At 37.7% G+C, this 24764-nt stretch overlaps 1 protein-coding gene and 1 long non-coding RNA gene across 2 annotated transcripts in view; one reads left to right on the top strand and one right to left on the bottom strand.

Annotated features, from left to right (window-relative positions):
- Positions 1-3303: 3303 nt before the first annotated feature.
- The window catches only part of trabd2b (TraB domain containing 2B), a 48276-nt gene continuing 26815 nt past the window's right edge, over positions 3304-24764 (bottom strand). Inside the window, exons 3-7 of the mRNA XM_077717523.1 lie at positions 19440-19586; positions 16089-16263; positions 7443-7539; positions 5194-5430; positions 3304-4763 (exon numbers count right to left, since the gene is read on the bottom strand). Coding sequence (XP_077573649.1) covers positions 4544-4763; positions 5194-5430; positions 7443-7539; positions 16089-16263; positions 19440-19586 — 876 coding nt within the window. The 3' untranslated portion in view covers positions 3304-4543. The remainder of the gene's footprint in view (positions 4764-5193; positions 5431-7442; positions 7540-16088; positions 16264-19439; positions 19587-24764) is intronic.
- LOC144196999 (uncharacterized) overlaps positions 24379-24764 on the top strand; it is a 38253-nt gene continuing 37867 nt past the window's right edge. The window contains exon 1 of the long non-coding RNA XR_013326451.1: positions 24379-24527. This is a non-coding gene — a long non-coding RNA (uncharacterized LOC144196999). The remainder of the gene's footprint in view (positions 24528-24764) is intronic.

A 24764-nucleotide genomic window follows, 5' to 3' on the forward strand; every position in this document is an offset into this window, starting at 1 on the left:
ATAGGAGAATAAACTTAATATTTGAGGTGATAAGGGATGAGAGGAAGTATAGAAAGGCATTTGTGCAATAGGTATTTAAATGCCCAGACCAACGAAAAATTTGAGGGAACATTGCCTGAGGCATACATTTGGCTTAAAAACACACTAATATTTCGTTTTTCACCCCTTAAATGATTTATTTTCCTTACTAATTAGTATATTGAAGCAAAAGTATTGATCCATATTACCAAGTATTTACAGCCAGACACTAACTAAAACACTGAGCCCTCCCAGTTGGACTTGCATGGCCATCAACGGTAGCAAAAGAAGTTTACCGTCATGTAATTTGGCTGACCAAGACCTTGACGCATAATCCCTTAGCCCTGCAAAGATTGAATCCGTTGAGCAGAGGAGATTTTTAACAACTTCCTCGTCCTCTTCTAGTCGAAATCAATGGCTCTGGGCTCCTTCCGTTTAAGCCTTCACCTTGGACCTAAGAATGCATCCCCCCACCCCCTCCACCCCCTCCACCAGCCCACCCACCTCCCCCCAAAACACCTTCAAGAGGAGGAGGTGTGAAGAGAAACCAAGGGCCTGCCACATTATATGCTTTAACATGACTGGCAAATCCAGCACGGTTAAACAAACTTAACCTTCATTTGTGAAGCGCCGCAAATCAAAGGGCGAAAAACGACTTGTGCAAGTAATTACCACCGGGAGGGAGGAAGGAAAAGACCGGGGTTCGGGGGAGGTAGCCCTAACAAGTTGAATGGAAGGAAATGAGAAGCATTTAAGGTGAGGGGCATTTTTAATGAGTTTGCCCAGAAATTGATTTTTTCACTGTAATCTTTTATTTATATGCGGTAGGCGATGTGTCCCCAGCAGAGTGAGGGTCAAAGCTCGAGAGCAGCCTGTCAAGGCCTCCAGTCGCTCAAACAACAGCTCCAAAGCCCAGGGAAAATGGTATTGTAGCAAAGGCAAATATTGTCCTGTCTCGGCTTAAGGGGCGCAAAAGCTGCTTGTTTGGGAGGGAAGAAAAAAAAAAGACCTTTTCAGCTTCCTGTGTTGTTTAAGTTGCTGATTAATTTAATCTTTCAATCAAATGTAAACGGATCTAATGGGGTCGGTCATCTTATGGAAATATTAAGACTTTTTTCCCTAGTTTGTTTTAAAATTCCATTAAAATATCAAGGCCGCCGGAATTGTTTAAACATAATGGAGACAGAATCCAATGCGTTATTATTATAAAAGTGACCTATTTGTTTCAGTTTAAAGAGTTTAGCACATGTATTGATGGCCAATTTCTTTTTAGTGGAATTTTATGGGTTAGGGTTAGGTTTTTTTTTTGAAATGTGGATATATATAATGAAATTGACACCCCAAAAATCATATAAAAATGCCTTTTGTTCTGCAGTGTTAGCATTACATTAACTTTGTTTATTCAAAATATTAAGAATACTATTGGGGAATATTAGGAGTGTAAATAACCAATTATATGATACATTATATGTTCTTTGGACAACAATTGTATTTGTTGAAATTCTAAAATTTCAATCAGTATAATGCACATATTTAAAACTATTACATTTCAGTGAAGGTAATTGAATATAAAATGCTACTCTTTTGTTGTTGAAACATTTTAGCAATGTAAGGAAAACCTTTTTTTTTAACAAAATTGGATTGATTGATGGTTTCTATTCGAATTGATTTTACTTTGTGCCTAACCCATTTTGATCCCGGTGGGAATATAATTTTAACACTATAGTTTTCATGAATGCTTTAAATTCATTTTAAGGGCACAAAATAATATAAATATAAAAATAGCATAATGGCATGAACTACAATTCCTACAAATATTGCAATATTACAAGATAGTCTGTTTGGTATTGGCAGATTTCAAAGTACCTAAATTATCTACTCTACTTTATTGTACCCTTACACAAAAAATATCACACTAAACTACTCACATTAAGACACAAAATATGTCCTAGTACTATTATAGAATTCACATATGACGGATGGATTCAAATGTAGAGCTACAACTACCGTAAAAAATGATTTGTTTGCATGTACAACGGTTTTTGATAATGTTTGATTTCAAATTTTAATATTAGCGTTACGCTTAATGAACAACCCTTCTACAAAATTTTCTTACCCATTACCATGACCAGCAAGTAGCAAAAATCTAAATTGATATTAAATGTTTTATCTCATTGGGTCTCTGGCAGGTGGGCGTGGTCTAAATATTCTTAAAATGAATTATTTGCTCGTTTGTTCATAACCTGAAATTGTCGGCTGGGCCTCATAATTGCAATATGGCCAGTCTCTCTATAGTTTAAGTTATTATATGACACTAGCGTCCCCTTGCTGTCGAAAATACAAACTACAGCTCTTCCAAAAGTCAATTCTTAGAAGAAAAAAAAGACTTTCATTGTAGAAATGCCTTTTGAAAAACACATTTTTAGCTGTATATATTTATGACAAAAATAAATGGTTTGTTTGTAATCCCTAAAAATGTACTCACTTGAATTTTATTCTTATTGCACCCAACAGATGTCAGTCTCATCCTCTGCAAAACCTCAATACTAATTTACACTGATAACTTCAAGTTTCGCTTGATACTGACATAAAAATCTCTCTTTTAGAAGTGAATCATTATTATGTACCTGTGCCTCTTCTGCATAAAAGCTTTAAAACGAATTAGTCAATATATTTCCTGCAATTAGATATATATCAGCAGGCCTTACCGCACCATCTGACCATTGTCAAGGATTACTTAATATGTTTCCATTTTTTTATTGTATTTATTATTTACCCGTGCCTCTTCTGCATAAAATGTCTAAGACTCAGTCTGAAAATGCTGCATGACTTGAGCACCATCCGGTGGGTGGGTGTGTAAAAATGGAAAGTCTGCAGTCCAGATAGAAATGGAAACTTTTCAGATACTATTTCCTTATTAATGAGGTTACAACAGAATAACAAAAGTCATATTATGGACAAAATATGACCTGTATTTATTCAACAACCATGTCCAGTTTACTATATGTGTTTTTACAACTGGACAGCTATACAAAAATACTATACAGACACATCAAATGACATAAAGGATTAAAGAAATAGGAAATACTCTTTCATGTCTTAAGGGTGAATGTTTTTCTAATTGTGTTTCATAGTGTTACATAATACACTTCTATGTATAGATACAGTATGTGTGCCAAATATCTACGGTCGCTGTCCAAGGTACTAAGAAACATTTTCATCTTATTGAATGGTCAAAACCCACTGTAGCATGAATTGAAAAAAAATAAAACTCTGGTAACAAGATTAGCTTTCAAAGACTCTTTACTTCCAATGTATTATGAAAAGCAAGAAAATATACTCTTTTTTTCAGAAATAATAAATATACAATATTTATTTATGGACAAAATGCACAATTTACATAAAAGTCTGAGCACCATTACTACATCACTGTTGAACTGTTTTATTTTGAAAAGCCCTTGATAGGGTCTATTTTCGTTATCAATGTTAATCAGAATTAATAATTTTTCTAAGGACAATCTCAAAAAGTATGTTGGGTCCAAAATGGAATTATTAAAAGGTTTAAAAAATGTTTACTTTAATATGTTAGGAATTATAGTTTTGGGGCATGGCCATTTGTTAATTCTATGAAATTGTATTAGTTGAATATGTAATGAGTTTTTACACAGTCAGAAAGATATATTGTTGATTAGATAATATATATTTCATCTTGTAATTTAAAACCTTAAATTTGATTCATGGAAAAACTATACCATTGTTCTCCTAAAATCTTTTAAGATTACAGATATAATAATTCTGTGACCATCCTACTATTTGAAAACACTCCTATCTCAAATTATGTTTAATCATCAGATGTTCAAATGTGTTCATGTGGTAGTTTTTATTACCAAGTGTGTAATTTCCTCTGTTTTCTGTTTATTTGTAGGTTGGCAGTTGCATCTGAGAGTTGTAATAAACAGCTTGAAACTTCTTTTTAGGAAGAATTTTCACATCTGCCAAACCGCTGCTTGCTGAGAGGTGAGTTCATCACCTTTTAATGATTGAAGCGCAAATTGTTTCTCACGAGTCAAGGCAGAAGAATTGTTGGAACGTTGGCTAGGATTCCAAAAAAAAACTTCAAAAAAATGCCTTTTGTTTAGCTATTCAATTGCGGCTATCCAATTGTTTCATTGGCCCAAATAAGGTAGGATAGGGCAATCGTATATTGTATTTATTTCAATGGCGCTGTCCTCCCAAAGCCTATTCTAAATGATTAGATATAATGACTGGATTTTTATTTGTTATTGTATCAGTTTTTCGTTAATTTATAGCTCACAGACTCCACTTTGAGAACCACTAGTTTAATAGTCGCAACATGGGGCTGCGCTAGCTATATAGGCAAGTTCTCCATCGAGCGCCCATCTGTGGCGTAAAGGCCTTCGGACGCTTCTCGTCCAATCACAGTACGGGTCGTGGCTGACCCACATTTTAAGGCCTGGCAGCTTTTTGAAGGGTGTGGCCATGCCAGTATTTCTGCTTGTGGCAGTCAAGAGTTGAGCAGTGCGTACATCAGCAACCAGGTTAAAGCGCATGTTAATGAGAGAACACCACAGGTCGAAGAAGAAGGCTGTGCTGACGTGGGATTGGCGGGCGTGAAGTAGGTCTCGCTCTGGTGTTTGTCCGTGGCGGAATCTTCTGGGTAGGTGAGCGGTGGTTCCACTGTCACGTAATCGTTGATGATTCTCGGGTTAGGCGACGGAACAGTGCTGCGGAATAGGGAACAAAAAGGCTTTTTAAGATTGATTTTATTGTGCCATGCTGATGAATGCCACAAGGTGGCGCCAGAGATGTGGTTAGTCCGAAAGTACTGTATTTTTTGCAACGAAAATTGTTCCATTTTCTAAAAAAAAACAAGCATTCATGCTTACACTATAATTTATACTGTTCAACCAGACTAGAAAGCACATTGTGGCGATGTGGGATTTCACTAGAGTAACCGGAGAAATTCTACGCAAGCCCGGGGAGAACATGCAAACTCCACACGGGATGGTCCGAACCTGGGATCGAACTCTCGATTTCAGAACTGTAAAGTCAATGCGCCCTTTAATATAAACATCAGATTGGAATTTGGAAATCAATTTCCATAACTGGTGATTTCATTTTACGAAAGAGAAATGCTAGTCGCACGACCCTCACCCATCTTCGAAGCGAACCCAGAGGTCACTGAAGAAACGTGGCCTTCCATGGCCGCGGTGAACTTTTCGTGGGCGCTTTTGCCGTCCGAATTCTTCCAACTGGCTCAGGCTGTCTGGCTGGAGTATGTGGGGCAGTTCGTCCTCGCTGGGATCCTCCAGTTCCATCTCGCTCAGAGTGGTGGGCCAACTGGCAAAGGGTGCCGCACTTGTGCTGATGCTTGGGTCATTGTCTGGATTACTACGAGAGTAGATAGACAGCATTCTAAGAACAATTTCAGTCCATGCAAAATTTATTCATAGCTTGATTATTATCACATTGATTTCTGTTCCAGCATGATTATTGGTTTAAATTCTAGAAATCACTTTTAACTGGAACACGTGATAGGGAGCACATCATTCTTGTTTTGGGCACTTGTGTACTAAAGTTCTTTTTCTGATTCAGTTTCAAGACATCATTTTTCTTGGTCTTGACTGTCAAAAAGTCTTGGTCTTGTTTTGGACTATCTCAAAGGTGTTGGATAGCGGGAAAGTGTTTTGCAATACTCTCAAAAAAAAAAAAAAAAACATAGCTTGCCGTGAATCAATGATTTAGAGTGTTAACATCTTATTTATTAGATTTAATAATTTCCTGAAGGGAAAATTCGGATATAGGTTTGTTTTTTAACCTTTTTGAGGTTCCTCCAAATCACAGGAAGTGAATTTGGCTTCACCTGGACCACCCAGAAGTAAATCATTTAGCACGTTCCTCTCTGTTCCAGCCATTACTCATATTTTCTCTCCTTTCTTTCTGTGGTTTGCACGTGAAGCTTCTAAAAAAAATGATGTTTCCTTCATCTCTATACTCAGAACCTCAAGTAAATACAAGTGCAAAAAAATGCTACCATGTCTCCTTGTGCTGCTTCTATTGTGTTGGAAAAGCCACTCGAGCTTACGTGATGCTCATGTTGGGATTTCCTGCAGCCCTTCTCTCTCATTCAGAAGGTTGTAACACATTGGGAAAGCTGTTTTTCTACTTTTATAGCTTCTAGAAAACCTCCAAGCAGCTTTTTTTGATGGCTTGGTCAGGGTGATGATAGCTCCAGGCCTGTGGTCTGGCTTTCGCGCAACTTACGAGCCAGCGCCGCTCTGCTGGTCCTGTCAGTCACAGCATCCCTCGCCTTTGGGGATAACAACACTTTGCGGCCATCCATGTGGTGTTATTATTATTATTATTATTTTTAAAATACGGTTTCCTCGTTATGCCACCTTCGTTTGTGCTTCTGTGAGCGTGACTGCACTGTTAATGCTTGTAATTTTTTAAATTTGTTTAAGTTCAAGGGGTGCATTGGTTTTACTACTTTTGGTTCAAATTGTAATTTAGCATTTGACATTAATTTAAAAAAAATCTTGGCAGACAGAAAATGGATATTTGATGGTTTTTAATTAAAAAAATGGATATTTTGTGGATAATGACAAGAGGATAGAAAAGATTTAATTGTTTTTCCTCTCAATGTATGTCACAGTTCAGATTTATACCCAAACATACTACATTGTTAATAGTATCATATTTTCTGAACTGAAGTTGAAGTTTTTCCATTATTTGACTCGGCCTATTATTTGTTATTCTTTCTCTCAGACTACCGACGTTTTGTTTTTCTTTAGGCTAAAAAAACTGCACTATTTACAAATATTTTACTGTTGTTATGTTAATGTATATATTTTTAGTTTGTGATTTTAAAAAAATGCCCTTCAAAAATGTTTTTTTTCCTTCTTCCTTGTGTATTCTTTGGCAGATGCGATTTATACTCTGAACTCTTATGAAAAGGCATTTCATGTTTTTAGAATGCCTGAAAACTGAATTCTGAACTTATTTTGTCCCTAAATTCCATGATTTAGCTTTTCAACCATAATAACTGTAAACCATTGGGCCACTTCTGCGTTAAAAAAACACACACCTCACAAAATTGCTTCTTACCGCAACGACGCTGTCTTCACATATAAACATTTGTGTTTGGATCAGCGTTTCCGTAGCTACTGAGCGTACAAAATCAAGTAGGAGTCAACTGATGAAATACCAAAGCATCTCCAAGCTTTGTTTGTTTTTAAAATCTGTATTTGGATAGAGTTTTTTACCCTCCACTTTTATACATTTACTACTCAGTTGAAAGACACCAGGCAGAGTCTGTCTTTTCTCAAATCTCAATTACCATCGCATTACAGAAAGAAATATGTCCTTTTTTTTCTTCTTTCTGCAACAGAATGCATACTTACACTGTCCCAAGCTGCTGGTCATCAGGTGTCACATGATCGATCACATAGCCGTCTTGTCGGAGGATTTCCAGCACGCTGTGATTTCCCAGGAAGTGACCTGAAAGTTGGCCAAGCATAGTCAGGTAGGATTAGGCACTTTATTTGATAGATTTGCATTGTGATAGTTGTTACTAAAGAGTTGAAGGGTCGCAGTGAAAATAGAAAGATCTGTACATTTTAGGGATTTTTTGCATTTTGGTCTAAAAAATATTTTTTTTCTTGACAATAACTTTAAAAGAAAAACTTTTCTAGTTTAGAATATACCTCCATTTAATTGAAAATACATTTAGATTAGTCCTGTTTTATTAATATTTTGATTAGGTTTGATATGCGCTTTTTTTTATTTGCGGTCCATTTGGTTAAAAAAAAGTTAACAATTTTTTTGCAAAATATAAATATCATTTTCTGACTTTAGTTATTATTAGGTATTTTGCAATACTACCTCCAAGTTGTAAAAGTATTTATTCATTCCGAAGTTTCACATAGAATTACAATTACAATAACAAAAAGATCGAGTGATAAGTGATATCTATCTGCAATATTTCCCATTCAAACTACCAACCACAAAAAAATCTATAATAATTTAGCTCAAATACTCCAACTTGAACATCTGATTTTTGTCTGGATCCACAAGAGGGCAATACATTTTCCTCATTCCCATATCGAATTACAGTAGCACTACCTACACATTTCCTCTCAAATGCACAGCCAGACAAATAACTCCTCTCCACCTTCCAAATACCACTTGCTCGTACAATTAACTCTCCCACTCGGCATCACAACAGCGAAATAAATCCGGTTTAGGTGAACCACCCTCAAACTTTCATGTCAATCACAATTAAAAGCCTCTTACTCTTGTCCTGCATCTCATACAGGTGTAATATTCAGCTCTAAATGTAGCTATTTCCACTTATTTCTCATAAAGTAACCAAAAAATCTCCCCAGAGGCGTGTTTTTAATCAGGCAGCAGAACACAATGATACTCTCAGAATGTTTCAATTCATCCGAATCGTGCGTCGAATGAAAAAAAACAGTCCCTGACCTAAAAAGTGAAAGCATCTGCAGTGGCTCCTCCTCCTCCTCCTTCCACACATTCATATTTTCCCTCTCGCGGCGCCGCCCGCCGATCTACGCGCAAGCCTCAGCCTCTGAAGTGTACATCAAATATTTCAATGAGGCCCATAGTCCATGCACCTTGCTGTGCATCTACGCTTAGCCTTTGACCACTTTTATAAATCACTCGGAGCTGTGTGGAGCCTTGCCAAACTTCCCTCTGGTGCTGCAGATTCAAAGGCAAAATTCCACATCTCAGTTCAGTTTGGAGTCTGGATGGCTTTTTTTTTCAGCCCCCACGCTCATTCCTCATCTCCATAATGACTTCATTTCCTATGAATGTAGGCAGCATCATGTCTGTCTGACTTGTTTCTTTTAAACTGATGCTAAGGGACAACGTGAGTGACGGCTGCTAACAGTCCGGTTCTGGTTTATGTTCTGGATACTTGAAAGGGTCCCTAAAATTGTTGCATGGTTTAGTGGAAAATAGACTTTTCACAGATTTAAATCCGAGAGACACGAGTTTCATTGTCATAAGGGGGAAACTAATCATTGTTATAATTGTAGATGAGTTATCCTTTAAAAGCTTTTGGGAAAACTGATTTTTTTTATTCTAATGAATTGAAGTCGTACTGAGTTTGTATCTCAATTTGTTGCTTGTGCTTTGTAATGTCAAACTCGAGTATTTTTGGGCCGCTTTTTAAATACTTTCTTTTTTTGAAAAGCGTTTTGAGAAAGAATATTAATAGAACAGACATCTAAATCAAGGGTGTTAGACTCGGGTTGGTCCGCGGGTCGCTTTAACGTCAACTTGATTTCACGTAGGCTGGATAATTTTAGATATAATATTTAGGTTTTTTTTTAATGAATGAATTAAATGAACTGGATTAAAATCCCTGAATATTCAGTTTTTTATAGATCTAAAACAATGTGTATCTGAGCTATTTTTTAATATATTTTTAGATTTTACAAAAAGATTTTTTAACTAAAATCATAAAAAAAATTATTAAAAAATGACATTTATTGATTTAAAAGGGGGAAAATCAGGAAATTTAATATACCTCTATACTCCCAAAATGTTCCTCCCAAAGTCCCCCCAAAACAACCACAAAACATTTAGTTTCCAACATTATTCCCTGTGAATACCCCTTATTTAACACCACAGCGTTGTCACGGTAACAAAAGCCATACTCTACTATCCCCCTATCACACCAGAGTTGTACATATTCATTACAGTTATCATTCCTTATCCTATTATTTCCACAATTGCAAAAAAATAATTGCCTAAGATCTCGCCTCTAAAAACACCGCCATGTTTTTGCAGGAGATTACAATCATCTCCCGGTAGAGGAAAGCTGATAACATTTAGAGCTGAAATAGGGGGAAACAAAACACATGCCCCTGTTGTTTGCTTTTTGTTTCCCTTTTTTTTTTAGCTGCAGTATTTCCCTGCTGGGAAAAGAAGTGTATGAGGAGCAGCTGTTTGACGAGTCCAAATCCAAACAACACAAACACCCACGCATGAATACACGTATCCCCTCTATGAGCTAATTAAAGTTGTAGTTTATTATTCATGTAAATTCCAAACAATTCTTATTTCTTCTCATTAAAACACAGGTGTCAAAGTGGTGGCCCGGGGGCCAAATCTGGCCCGCCGCATCATTTTGTGTGGCCCGGGAAAGTAAATCATGAGTGCCGACTTTCTTTTTTAGCATCAAATTAAAATGAAGATTATAGATGCATATTAACTTTCCTGATTTTCCCCCTTTTAAATCAATAATTGTCATTTTTTAATCAATTTTCTGTTTTTAGTTCAAAAATATTTTTGTAAAATCTAAAAATATTGAAAAAAAGCTAAAGTAAACATTGTTTTAGATCTATTAAAAAACGGAATATTCAGGGCTTTTAATCCATTTATAGAAAATATCTAAATATTCTATCCAAAATGGTCCATGACCCAACCCCAGTCTGACACCCTTGCACCAGACTAAATCTCTTTAAAGAGACACAACATTTTTATCATGTGCATCCGGTGGAAAGAATGTTGTTTTCAACTGAATTGAATTGGATTTTTCTGATAGGTAATAGGTGCGAAAAATGTAAATAAAGTGAGTATTTACAGGAAGGGGCGGCTTTTGTGTGCAGGCAGACATTTTTAGCAATGTTGGTATTATCTTGGCAAATCAAATGAGTATACGAGATGACATCTTGGTGACTTTAGTGTAGTTCACATTGTCTCATGCACTTGTGTTTGAGTCTATCAGTGTTTATGGGTGTAACTAATGTGACAAAATGGTTGCACTGATGTAATTTTTTTCCATTTTTCCATGATCAAGTCATATTCTCCTAAATACGCTCATATAAAAGTCGTCATACTGTCTCTTTAATACTTAGCAAAATTATATGCAAATTAGAAACTTATCTTAATCACCAAATACTATGTTTTCAAGTTATTCTCAGCACTGTAATCTAAGTACTATTTAATTTCTAAGTACTGTTTAATATCTAAGTACATCTGACTGGCGGCCAAAAGACCAGCGACCAAACGTCCGGTCACGATGTTAAACCGGTGTTGGGTTTTTACAAAAAAGGGGATGTTCAACTCCTGATCTTAATATTTGTGAAACCATTCATATTGTAGAAAGTGAGAAAATTAATAGCCACAAAATTGATGACAAGATGAAGCCACACATTATGCTTGTTGGTTTTGAACTGTGGCCAAGGGAGGAGAACACTTAATAGAAGCATTAGCCTGGAGAAAAGTGTTTTCAAATCATGACTTAAACCTGAAATAACATGGAATCCAGACTTCAACACCAAACCATTATCTTGTTTAGTAAAGTCCTCGAAGAACTTTGCCAGTAATCGGAGTCCTAAAAGCCTTGCAAAGTGTGACCGTAATTGAACATTTTTAATGTGATGTCCACAAGCTCGTTACATCATGGACCAATACTACCAACAAAAGCCTTTTTAAATGATCAAAGCGTACCAATTTTTAATGAAAAACGCTAAAAAGAGGGAAAAAAACATGAGAATAATGATTTATTGAGCCATAAAAATATTTTCTATTGTCAGAGGAAGAGGCAAACCTTGGACAAAATATGAACGCACTTACATAAACACACAACTGTAGAACTTAAAAGTATGAATTCTAATGGATCTAAGTTTCGTGGGGCCTATGTATATTAATCTCCTATAAATTCTTTAAAATTAATTTTGTGCATTCATTGGAAAACAACTTCGTCCAAAGATTATTGGTCAAATGTGCTTAAAGATCAGATTGGATAGCCCTACCTGCTCATTGGCATGCTCTTGACAGTCTCTAAATGTATTATGTATCATATGGGCAGATTTTTGGACGTAGACAAGGATTTATTTTGGCCATGGGAGTGTAGACTTTTTATTTCAACTGTCTCTTTAACCTGAGAACTGAGGCAGCGAGATTCCAAAGTGAAATGAACTCGTACTGTAGAAACAGACAAACAGATGTGAAAGTGGCTGAGAAAAGCAAACATGCTTGGACATAGCACTACCAAGACGACAGACTTTTTTTTAGCTAGTTCATATGAATTCACACTCATTGCTAATCAATTAAAAAATTGACAGCACAAAATCATGATAGAAACTCTCCAATTTCTCTTGATTGGTGCAAAACAAAAACATTTGTGAACAAAACCCAGTCATGTTTTTTTCAACTTAAACATTGCAATGGTGTCAAGCCCTTTTTTTGCCCTCACCATGGTCACCCCAAAAACCTTCATGGCAGCACTTTGGTGCCAGAATCAATTCTTGGGACGGGAAATGAAAGTGGCTCAAACAAACAAACCTACATGTGTATTTTGGAGAGTGCCAACTCGTCTTGGCAATACATGCAGATCACGTGACCAGCTCTTATGCTGTGGCTGCATCAGGAAATTCCATGGGATGTTTTCAATAAGGAGGCAGCCTGAGAGTTGGCAAAAGAAGAGCTTGCACACCACAAAGAACAAGACGCCGCTTGGCCCGACGCAACGGTTAAACACAACTTGGTGTTTCTTTTTTTGTGTTTTGAAACTGCATATGACAAAATTGGTAGTGCTTCTCCATAAGGTGTGTTGCCCGGCAAACAGTGGCACTGTTTGACTAAGCCACGGGTGTCAAAGTGGCGGCTCGGAGGCCAGATCTGGCTCGCCGCATCATTTTGTGCGGCCCGAGAAAGTAAATCATGAGTGCCGACTTTCTGTTTTAGGATCAAATTCAAATGAGTGACTGAATGAGAATATAGATGTATGTTAAATTTCCTGATTTTCCCCCTTTTAAATCAATCATTGTAAATTTTTAATCAATTTTTCTGTTTTTAGTTCCAAAATCATTTTGTAAAATCTAAAAATATAAACATATATACTGAATATTCAGGGTCTTTAATTCAGTTTTTTTAATCCATTTTTAAAAAAAGAATCTACATATTATACCTAATATGGACGTAAAATCAAGTTGACGTTAAAGCGGCCCGCGAACCAACCCGAGTCTGACACCCTGTTTGCTCTGACACCCTTGATCTATGACATTTTGCATTGTTCGTCAGCATCAAGGAAAGCAGACTTTTTCCCTCTAGTTTAATTGGATTTATATGCACATTTCAAGTGCATGTATTACATATTCCGTTTTGGACCCTGTGGTGATCACCTTTTACTTGAAAGGAGACCTTAAATCTCCTCTATTATAGTTGTTTGTTGGCGCTTTATTGTTGTTGACAACATGACTTGACAAGTCTTTTCAAGTATTATGAGACACCCACTTCCAAAACATGAGAATCTATAAAACTTACAGCAACACAAATCATGTCCAAAATCTTGGTGAGGAACTGAAATTGCGGACGGCCAAACTGAGTAACAACCGCCTCTGCTTATTTTTTCTTCCTAAAGAACAGTAAATCACAGCAGGGAAAACACAATGTCGTACCAACTACAACCTTTCAGTTAGTTAAAGAGTTTAGACCTAAACGTGCATGGAAGACGTACATTCTTTCTTTTTTGATACTAATCAAATGCAATTTAATACCTGAGTTGGACCGACATAATACAAATCATTTAGTTTTAGTTTTGATTTTCCCTGTCAGAAATGTAGAGTACAAAAATGGGAGTTTTTTTTTGTTGCTGTAAGCTTCCCATGGGTTTCAACTGCATTGCAAATTGTGCAGATAATTGACTGAGATTGAATCAAGTCCTCCCTGTGGCTCACATGTTTCTTATAACATTTTGGAAGTGGAGCGGAGATTACCATTAAATCTCAAAGTTCATGTCCGCCACTGACCTATTACATTTACATACACTGTCAAGTATATGTATTTTCCTTTTAACTCATTTACAGTTGGTGGACTTTTGAAATGTGTTGACAGAGCGGTGACCATGTAGAATTGATTTATTTTTCAAGGGTTTAAAGCAAGGGTGTCAAACTCGGGCCACAAAATCTCAGTCAGTGGAATCATTTTATTGTGTTTTATATTTCATTACATTTTAATAATTGCATTGCTCCATTTAAAAATGAATGGGCATCTTGAATTTATCCTTTAAAATGAAATCCCTTTTGACTAGTTTCGTCTTGTATACTTTTTTTTGGTGAAATTCAGTGCGATTGCCTTCTTTTTAATCAATTTGTTTTGCTCCTCAATGTTGGACAAGGGTTGGAGTGAGATGTATTTGACAGATATTTATTTCTACTCCATGGTCCAAAGTTATTTGGAATTCCATCATTCAGACAAGAAGTGAACCTGGAGAAAATTTAAATAGATTGCACACTTTTTTTTATACTGAATCAAACACTAGGAGACCTTGCCCGTTCCCACAATTTTTGAAATGAGGCTACCCAAAGTGACCATAAAGATTCAAAAAAACCTTAGTGCATCGCTGTTTTATATTCTTAAGCACGCTTGGTTAAGGCCTCAATACTTATGACATTTCTTTTTAATTCCTCTCCTAAATCCCAAAGTGCTGTTGCGGTCCATGCAGTAAAGTTAGTTAAGTACCAACAGACGCAATTTTACAGCTGTTTCTGCGCCATTCTGGCGGACGTGCACTTGAATTGTCATTTGGTACTTTTGTGGTATCAAGTGGATGATAAAACTTCATGGATAGTTAAAGACATAAACCGGGGGGGACTCGTACTGCACCGTAAAGGGATGAGCTAACGTCCTAAAGAGTCAAATGAAAGACACTATATGGAGAACGTCAATTTTTTTCTCTCCAAATAACAGTTCCTATTCCATCACTTACTAATCAGATTTTTGCAAAAATACGCCTTTCCAAGAACATTCTGAAAAGCCAAAAAACGACAAAGTCCTGTATCTTTTCCGCAATTGGAGACTTTTTAAAGGCCTGGCCGGCGGACATTTGGTCGCCCGGACGTTTGGTCGCCCGGACGTTTGGTCGCCCGGTCTTTTGGTCGCCGGACGTTTGGTCACTGGACGTTTGGGACATCTTCCATGTCTAAATTCATTCCAAATTTCAGAGGGAGTCTACTGAGTCAATAACTACATTTTGCTATCCACTAAATGTCAGTTTTTGATCCATTAAGGAGCAATTGAGTCATCTTACGAATAATACCGAGGAACAAAACTATTGAAAAAAGGAATTATGACCCCTGCAAATGAGCCCTGGATATACAGTATGATACTCCAGTGAAAATGTACAATTAGAACAAATTGTAAATAGTTTTTTTTGGTTCTACTCAATGCTCATAGGCTACAATTATTGAGTAAAAATTTAATGCCACAAGTCGTAGCATTAGTTTTTCCCCTGAGCCTGTAGTCGACAAAATGACGATTTTTACTCATGTTAAATCTGTCTGTGTCTTGCACATATGCACAATTTACCACACTTATAGAATGACTAAGGTCAACTCGTGTCACATTTGGCTTTCATTAAACAATTGAACATTACTGTGCTGCACTCGTCGCACGCCCAGACCCAAGTAATCATCATATTTCACATAATAGTTGCCTTCTTAACCCTACTAGGAAAACCAAAGTGCTCACTAGTTACATGTAGTTAGTTGTAGACACGATAAATATCTTTAAAGGAGTTTAAAAGCAGGTTAAGATGGATGTCAAATTCAGTTAACGCTAAAAATTTTGCCATTTTTTTGCATAAGAAACCACCACTTGTTAGTGGAAACACAAATGTTTATGTAAGACACATGCACATATATGCAACCCCCCTCCCTTCCAAGGACAAATACAATTAGGGAAACATTAGCAGCATTATCTAGGAATGCAAATCGATATAAACAGTGTGTGGTTTCTCGATTTTGTAGGCGGGAACAAGCAGTAATTTAGACTTCTGAGTGAACACGCAAAGGTGTATAAACACGCACTTTGGAGCTCTGGGAGTTATTGTGTATTATTATCATCAGTCTTTTTCTCCAGTTATGCTTTCAAACAGAGGGAATTATTCGCCATTATGTACACACATTGGCACGGAGAGATTCTATTGTAAACTAAATGTACTCTTGGTAAGATTGCTTTCATATGCATTTTTTTTAATATGGAATTTGTAGAGAGCCATCCAGCATCCTCACCTGCGCCAAAGGCAAAAAAGTAGGTCTGGTTGGGATTCCTCTGCATAAGGGCAGATACGCGGCGGGCCATGCGCTCATTCCGCTTGTAGATGAGTTCCTGCCGGAAATAGCTGTCGATTTGTAGAGCCGTGTTGCGCTCGTGAGCCGGTAGGGAGCTGTTGATGAAGTGGGGTAACTGAAGGAGGAAGGAAAAGAAGAGGGTCTTTTATTGGTAAAATTGATATTTTCGAAAACATGTACTCGTGACCGGACAGAGTTTACTTTTGAAACCAGCTCTCAAAATTATATTGATGAAAGAGAGTTTAATATCTCAGAGGGAGAGTTTAATATCTAAGAGAGAGAGAGTTTAATCTAAGAGAGAGAGAGTTTAATCTAAGAGAGAGAGAGTTTAATCTAAGAGAGAGAGAGTTTAATATCTAAGTACTGTTTCATATCTAAGTACTGTTGAAACCAGCTCTCAAAATTATACTCGTGAGAGACTTTTTGACCAGATAGGAGAAAATGGTAAGTGCAAATTTCTATAAATGAACTCATAGATATGGTATTGCACTTTTTTTTTATTAGCCTGGCTGAAACACATACAGATGTTCAAATCTATGGACTTTGCACACCCCCCGTTTCTTCCATCTTCCATATGGGGGAAGATCAAACCGTAGAAGGATGTGGAGTAAAAAAAAATGTCCGATTCCTTTCTTCTAAGCCCATTGGTGAAAAGTAATTGTGTTCAAAACATTTTGATGGGTTTCTTAAATGTGTTTTGTGAGTCCGAACTGACTTGCGAGACAAATTACAGCTCCTCCCGTCTCAAAAACAGATTGAATTCTTGGATATCTAGAGGTTACCGACTGGTAATGGGGTGCAAGGTGATTTTAGCAACACTTGTTTCCGACACAAAGGGAAGTGGCTAGTGAGTCTTGGTGTGAAACTTCAAAGGGTGGTCACGGTCTACACCGGTAACGACATGACATTTTATTATGATATTTAAGCGCAGTGAATCACCAAGGCGTGTACAGCATTGAGTTGGCCCTATCTTTCAGGAAGACAAATGAAATGCTATAGAATTTCTGCTGAAAGATGAACAACATTTGGTGAGAGTGCAGATGTGTTTCATGTGTTGGAGTTTGACACGTTAAGAGATTTATTGAACCACATGTGAGTAAGTCACGCTCGCTCGCATTCATCTTTTTACTTCGTGTTGAAAGAAAATATATAGGAGAGGCAAAAACCATTGTCCACACAAATATTCTTTGTTTTGGCACAATACTTACAAATACTACGGAAAGGCATGTACACTGGTTTAAATTTTTTGCTTTTTTGAGCTTTCTGTTAGTGCGCCATTTAATATATCCCTGCCGCTTTTTTGGCAAGATTTGTATGGTGTTCATGGGGGCATAATTATAGATACTTAAATTAAATTTAAAAAGTTCATCAAAATTCCAAGTCAGACTTTATTCAAGTAGTTTTAACCTGAGCAGTAAGTAGTTTTAGTCTGCAAAACGTTGATGCACCCCGTCACGGCATAAAGAGTGCGTAGTGGATTGTACCTTCCCGTTTGTGCGCGTTTTAATATACCCCTTCCATTTAATATACCCCTGCCGTTTAATATACCTGTGTATATTAAATGCGGGGATATATTAAACAGCAAAATACGGTTGTCTCATAATTAGGAGTTGAAGTTTTGTTTACGTTGGCCAGCAATAGCTTTATCAGAAATACACATTTAACTAAGTACTTTCAAATCATATCACCAAGTTGCAGCTATCTTTTTTTCAATGTGCTTAGTGAGTGATTGACTTTGTGCTGTCTTTGTAGTGAAATGATAGGAGTATGAGTGTTGAATACTCGCTCGCCACTTCATTTTTAAATTCTAATTTATCCTTGACTTATTTTTTAGTACAACTGGCTATGTTGGAGGTCCCCAAAATGGTTGCAATCAGCCGCTCACTTGCAGTCCATATTTTTTCTTTGCTTTTCTCTCATATGCTAGCACCTTCAGGTGTTTGAATGCCTCTAGCATGTGCTGCACAACTCCATGTCATGGCATTAGGGCCCGCTTTTCTGATTTAAAGAGCATGGGGCCACCAGTGGGCCACTCGAAGCAAAAGAGAGCCGAAACAAGCTCCTGGGGGCCGACTAAATTCGGAAGACGAATGGATGCAGACCACAAAAGTGACAGGAGAGGTCTAGAGAGAAAATATTTGTGACTTTTTTTTTTTTTGCAAGACTTTCACACGTTCGGGGTCTCTCCAGTGTGAATAACTTGAAAAGCTAAGGTTACATTTTGTGTCAGGTTTAATGTGTCTGGCCAACCTGAGTTATTGCGAGTTTTTGAGTACGTCGATCGTTTGTGTGCGGGTGGTTGGAGAAGCTGTAAATTACTGTTTTCTTTGAAATAAGAGCATTGTCTTGTAAAATGTTGCAAGCTATTTTGTTCCTCGTCAAAACATGATTTCTTGCCGAAGCGCTTCTTGATTTATGTCTGTTGAGTGCTTTATTATTATTTATTTAAACGTCAGCGTTACAAGTTTAGGAACCCGGCTCTAAAGACCACAGAGTTTATTTCGATAGTACAATGCTTTGGGGATTTATTGGAATTTCTTGACATTTGTGTTCATTTAGAAGTTCGAGAAGTTGGTGGGTATACACAGAGCTATATTTGCTATGTAGGAAAGCAAATTTGGGTATGTTGTTTTTGTGTTTGCTTAAAATAGCCCAAAAATAATGTTGAGCATGAGTTGCGATAGGCCAGTTTCTGGTATTATGGTTTTGATGAGGGCTAACTGATGCTGTAGTGGTTCACTGTGGGTAACCGTAGGGTTGATAATCGCTCGGTCGCGGTGTGATTTGGAGTGTGAATGTTTGTCTATCTCTGTGTGCCCTACAAGTGTCTGGCGACCATTCTAGCATGTATTTCACCTTCCGCCTGAAAGTCCGCTGGGATAGGCTCCAGCACCCCGTGGCTAAGACCAGGATAAGCGATGTTGAAAATGAATGAGGAATAGAATATTGGAAAACATTTTCAAATAATTTATGTTGGTCTCTTTTTTTCTAAATCACACAATCTTGGGGGTGTGTAGACTTTTTTTTATATGCACCATAAATGTCCGACCAACAGTTGTTGATGTTTCCTTGTACAGAAATACGAGCAACTCTCTGCTTTGGCCACCCAGATCTTATCCAAAACTAGCTTTTAAACATGCTTTAACGATCATAACGATTGTTTTGATTTGTTGGGAGTTTCAAATAAAAACAAACAAACCTATCATTATGCAAGCAAAAAGTCATTTCTATTCATTGCCAGATGTAGAATAACACCAAGATACAGAGAAAAAAAATGTCGATATTGCTAACCTGTGCGTTGTCATGATTAAAGATGATGGAATTTAGATCCCCACAATTGTAATGCGTAATGAGGTCCTCAGTTGTGTAGGAGCCTTGCAGACTGCCTGCTCGGACGCCTTCGTGCTGTAGCAAGGTCTGGTTTAAGGCAAACAGCACCTGTAAAAAAAAGTAAACTGGTTTTTAAGTTTTTAAATGACTCACCCAAGACACTGACTCAATTTCCTCACATATTTTTTGGGGTGTTAATGACAAAAGTCTCATTCCGCCATTGAATATTTCTTCTCTTTTAGCCAGACTATGATGGAAAACTAGGATGCCTTGGTCCTACATAATGGACCTTCAGTTAGCAATTTGAGCCTCCATTGAATCAAGACTGAACGTTAATCCTAAATGCCCCTGATAACATCAGTGAGTTTGAAAAATAAATAAACCAAAATGGCAACAGTTTCCAAGAGGATATAAAAAAGAATACACATGATCAAAACGTCTGGTCTTTTTAAATAACCTCGCGTGGACAATAAAACTAAACTAACAAAATGTCATTAGCATTTGGTTTCTATTGAGGTCAACTGCAGGTAAACCACACTACAAACGCCAGCCATAGAGTTCCTCATGAAGGGTGGAAAAGGTTTGGCGCGAGTTCTTTAAAACGTTTCCGTCTGTCACCGGGGCATCGTAAATCTACAACGGTCATTAATAGCAAAAGTAAACTCTCTTTAAAGAGAATTTACTGCACGCAGCCGGCGTTCGGCCTCGCAACTTGGCTCGACGGGTCAAATCCAAGTCCCCTTAACCCCGCCCCCCGACAACCCCTGCAGTGCCATGCCACATGTGACCAACCAGACATATGGACCGAGGCCATCCATGGCCATTTTTTGCTAGTTCCTTCCCGAACCGATGGTCGACTTGAAGCCCTTTCACACACTTCTACATTGCATCTAAACTGACTTGACTACGCCAAAATGACATCTTGTCATAACTTCAAATCTCGGTTGGCTTTGGAAGCCAAGAGCCGTCCAAGAACATCAACTTGGGGGATTTAGATGATCAGCATAGCAGCTCCAGCTTGATACAGCTGCTCAACTAATTTAGCCCCAAGCCATAATTTACACAATTACATCTTGCTTTCACAACCGTACTGTATACCCACCGGACACGTTGTTAGGTACAGCTGCACCATGTAATGAGAACCAGTACAAAAGTATTGTGCCCTTAAAAAGAGATACAGTAGAATTTCTGGGGAAGAAGCTGAGGACTACCGCAAATAGAAAAAAGATGCGAGTAAATGTTCATAATTCTTATAGCAATAGCTCAACCTCTAAATATACCACAAACCTTAGCTAGGTTGACGTGCATACTTCATTCTTGTTCCAACTGGGAAATTGTTCTGACTGAAGATTCTTGGTCATGGCGTCTATTCAGAGATACTGTAGATATATCATTGGATACCATTGACAGTAATAGATGGTCATTCAATTGTTGCTGGAACTCCCAGATCAAATGAAGTAGATTTTTGTATATCGTATTTTTTGGACTTATACTTGAGTATAAGACGGACTTGCCAAAGTATAAATGATGTCAAGGGGGAAATAATATGTGAGTTGTGGAGTTTGGATGTGATGTGCAGATCAGTGTAAAAATTATGCGTATTATTATTATAAATTGTTTGTAAACTTGTATTGGAAATTGCTTGATTTAACAGTAGTTATTAAGCAGTCAACACTCGGGTGCATTTTGTGCACGTTTCATATCAAATTGCATCCCAGTCATGTTGGTCGAAAAACATAGTCATTATAATTTATGTACTCCCGCTAATTAACAAAACCATAAATGACAAAAAAAACATCTCGACCTTGCAGTTTATACTTTTCTCGCTCATAAAGAAAGTGCAGATATTTTTAATGCAAGTTGCCGCTTTTAGACAAATCTCTTCTCTCCCAAGTTGGGAGTCATTGTTGGAACCTTTTCCACCAAAAGCCCTTGAAAGGTTGCAGGACATGAAAGTCTCAGAACACCTGCTAAATGCTTTAGAACACTTCTCTTAACAAAGCTGACAGCTTAAACACCCGAAAAAAGACAGAAGGCTTTGTGTGCTTTTGAAAGAAAGTGTAGCTGTACAAGTACAATATTGTCTTTCTTTGGAACACAGACCTTAACTACAGTTGAAACCTTGGCCACGGCATTTGGAAGGAAACAACCTTGTAATATTAACACATTGGAAACCAATAATAAGGCCCGGTTTTGATGGATACACCTGCCCACAATATCCACAATTGTCTTACTAATTATTGTTGGCGATATTCAAGTTTTTGATGGTAATGTCGTTACATAAATTAGTTTACCAGTTGACTTGGTAGGTTTCAAGACAATGTCCCAAAAAAACGGAACGTGGTGGACTGTTTGTTTTGTTTTCAAGTTGAAAATGAACATTTAAACAGACAGCAAAAAGCACAGCCACTTCACTTATATTTTAATACGCTATTAGTCATGGTGATGCATGTGCGCGCATGTGTCAGTCCTTTTCCGTCTGGTCCTTTTTTTCCAGCCTGGCTTTCATCAAGTCTTCTTCCGTCCAAAAATCCTTTTGTTGTCAAATAAAGCTTTAAAGGGATTAATCTGGATAGTGGCGTGCACACTTAAGTTGTTGTTTTTTAGACCAACAAATCATTAGCATATCTCCAAATATTTATTGAATAAAGTGTATTCGCATTCTTATTTTCTGGATCTTTAAGGTATTAAATATTTTGGAGTTGGCTCAGAATATCGTTAGCCATCTTGCACAAGGCCCCAAATGAGAAAAAGCTTCAAAACATAATTGCCTTTCCTTTAAAATGCTTTCCTCGAGACCACAGTAACAGTAAAAGAGACATTCAAATATGATTGATTTGCACAATCCGATGGAAGACTTGTTTTTTGAGGGGCATGTGCTGCACAGATGTAGGTGATGATCTTGCATGAGAAGCAAGTGGGTGGGTAGTTTTTGTATGCATATAGGTTATTATAAATCAGGTGTTAGAAAACAAACTAAATTCCCTCATTTATTTTGCTTTTTTTTCTTGCTTTTGAATTGATGTTTGGACTCTTAGTGAGATCTGAGTAATTGATATAATCCTACAAAGTTGAGTGGTTTAAGTGCCTTGTTGACATTTGTGGTGGACTTAGTTCAATTGAGTTTAAGTTTGATTTATTTAATAAGGGGCATCAGAAGTTAATGAACATATGTAAATATTTAAGATTGTAGCCGAGGGCTAATTTCCATCTTTAGTCTCTTGTGTATGAAGATAAATGATGACACATACTAGACACATATGTAGCACAGTTTTAGACAGCACTGTAATAGCAATTTTGTTCGTTTAACAGTTAGGCTTTAAGACGGTTGGCAAAGAGGTTCAGAGACAGGAGTTTATATATGTTGATTTGTATTGAGTTCCAGGTATGTGGACAGAGGTGCATTGGCTGAATGCACTATTTTTGAATGAAACTACACAGTCACCTCTAGAGCCAGCCCTTGTTGATGTGTTGGCATTTTTTATACAAAATCTTGCAGTAGAGAAGGAGCTTTGTGTTGGAAGATTTTGTAAACTAAGGTGGCATCTGCATATTTAACAGTATTGTTCCAGTACAGGTGTTTGTCTTTACCATTCGTTTGTTGTTTCAGGAACGGCATTCGGCGTAAAACGTGTGTACCAAATCGAATCGTCACACAAAAAAGCGTGAATTTAATTACCGGACATTTAGCCAATGTGGGTCGCCAGTGGGTCCGTTTGGCTCTGTTTTCAAATAACAACGTAGGTTCCCTTACATGTTGTTGATGTAGAGGGAAAATGAAGCCCACACTTTCATCTTTATTGTCTTCATAACAAACCAACAGCGTGAAGTCGAAATGTGGTCTTCATTTTAAGCCAAGGCTCCGCTATCACATCGATGCAGTTCATTATTGTTATTATAATGACGGATATATTCAGACTCTATAGTGATGCCAACGTGGGACACTCCACACTCAATGTGAGTCCTTTCACTCTGTCTTTATCACGCCGTTATTTAATCAGGCGCTGATAAAGAAAAACAGGGCGGTGCGTTCCCCTCGGCCGCTCTCTACTCCCCGGAGACCCGCTTGTGTTTCATAGCTTGAAAAGGTTTCTCCAGACCCCTGACCTTGATAACACGCACCGCTGCACCCCTCTGGGGTCGGAAGGCATAGGGGGATTGGGTTCGCAGCACCCTGCAGGGCAGGCGTTAGGTAAGGAGTTAAAATAACATCCAGGGCAGCACAAAAATAGGAGATATCAGTGCTGGGTTCCCAGCAGCTCCAAAACATCTTGCGTGTCAGTACATTCCCATTATGACCACAGTAGAGAAGCAGAAACTAAACAAACCAAGTATACATTTAGACTCAGCCAGTGATTCCTAACATGGTGCCTTGAGAGGATCATTTGTGTATGGAAAATTGTCCAAATTCACATCATTTGTGCTGAGAATTTTTTTTTTTAATTTAAAAAAAGAACTCTCTTTCGCTTGTCGTCTCGTTTTTGGCAATGAAAGTTTGAACTTATTCAAAAGGTCATCCGATTCAATAGTTTCATGGTTTTAGGTTTCTGTAAATCAAACCACCAGACAAACATGTCCACTGAATGGGACTACTGTATACTAAAAGATTTTGATTCTCTCAAAAGGTAGTGCGCCCAATAATCCAAAGCGCCTTATTTACCCCAAACTCTGGACTGCTTACTATTGTGTTCATGAACCCTTAACTATCAAACCTGTACTTTCTCAAATGACTTCATGTGTTTATGTGCAACTGGCAGTGGCAAGAGGGCTTTAAAAGCCTGCTGTTGTCTCATCTTCTACTCAGACAGCACCTTGGATACATTAAGTTGCGGAAGAACTGGTGTTACCCAAGAGCCCAACAAAAACGTAGATAGCCTTACATGACATCTTCTTGTCTTGTCCTCATTTGGTTCTTGGGTTTCTTTTCTCAGGGGGATTTGTGGAAGCTGCCTTTTTTTTCGAGGATCCATTTATATGTTAACCTCACCAGAAGACTTTTACTGTCTCTTGGCGCCTTGAAGCATGTGGACTTGACTCCCTTGTTTGAAGGTAAGCAGCACTTTCAACTCATCCCATCTGGCGTCGGCCTGGCGTTGAGTCATCGGGTCCTTCCAACGTCTCAATCCCCTTGTTAATGCCAACACCGTTGCAAACACACCCTGATGTAAATACAAGTATATTCCTTTTTACTTGCACTGCTGTGCCTACTCGACCTTCTGTCTCGGAGTAGGAAATCCAGGGATTACCGCGAGGACAATCCTAGTGGCAGAGGCCTGCTGCTCGAAG

This window comes from Stigmatopora nigra, chromosome 5 (genome assembly GCF_051989575.1).
Source record: "Stigmatopora nigra isolate UIUO_SnigA chromosome 5, RoL_Snig_1.1, whole genome shotgun sequence".
Classification (NCBI taxonomy): Eukaryota; Metazoa; Chordata; class Actinopteri; order Syngnathiformes; family Syngnathidae; genus Stigmatopora; species Stigmatopora nigra.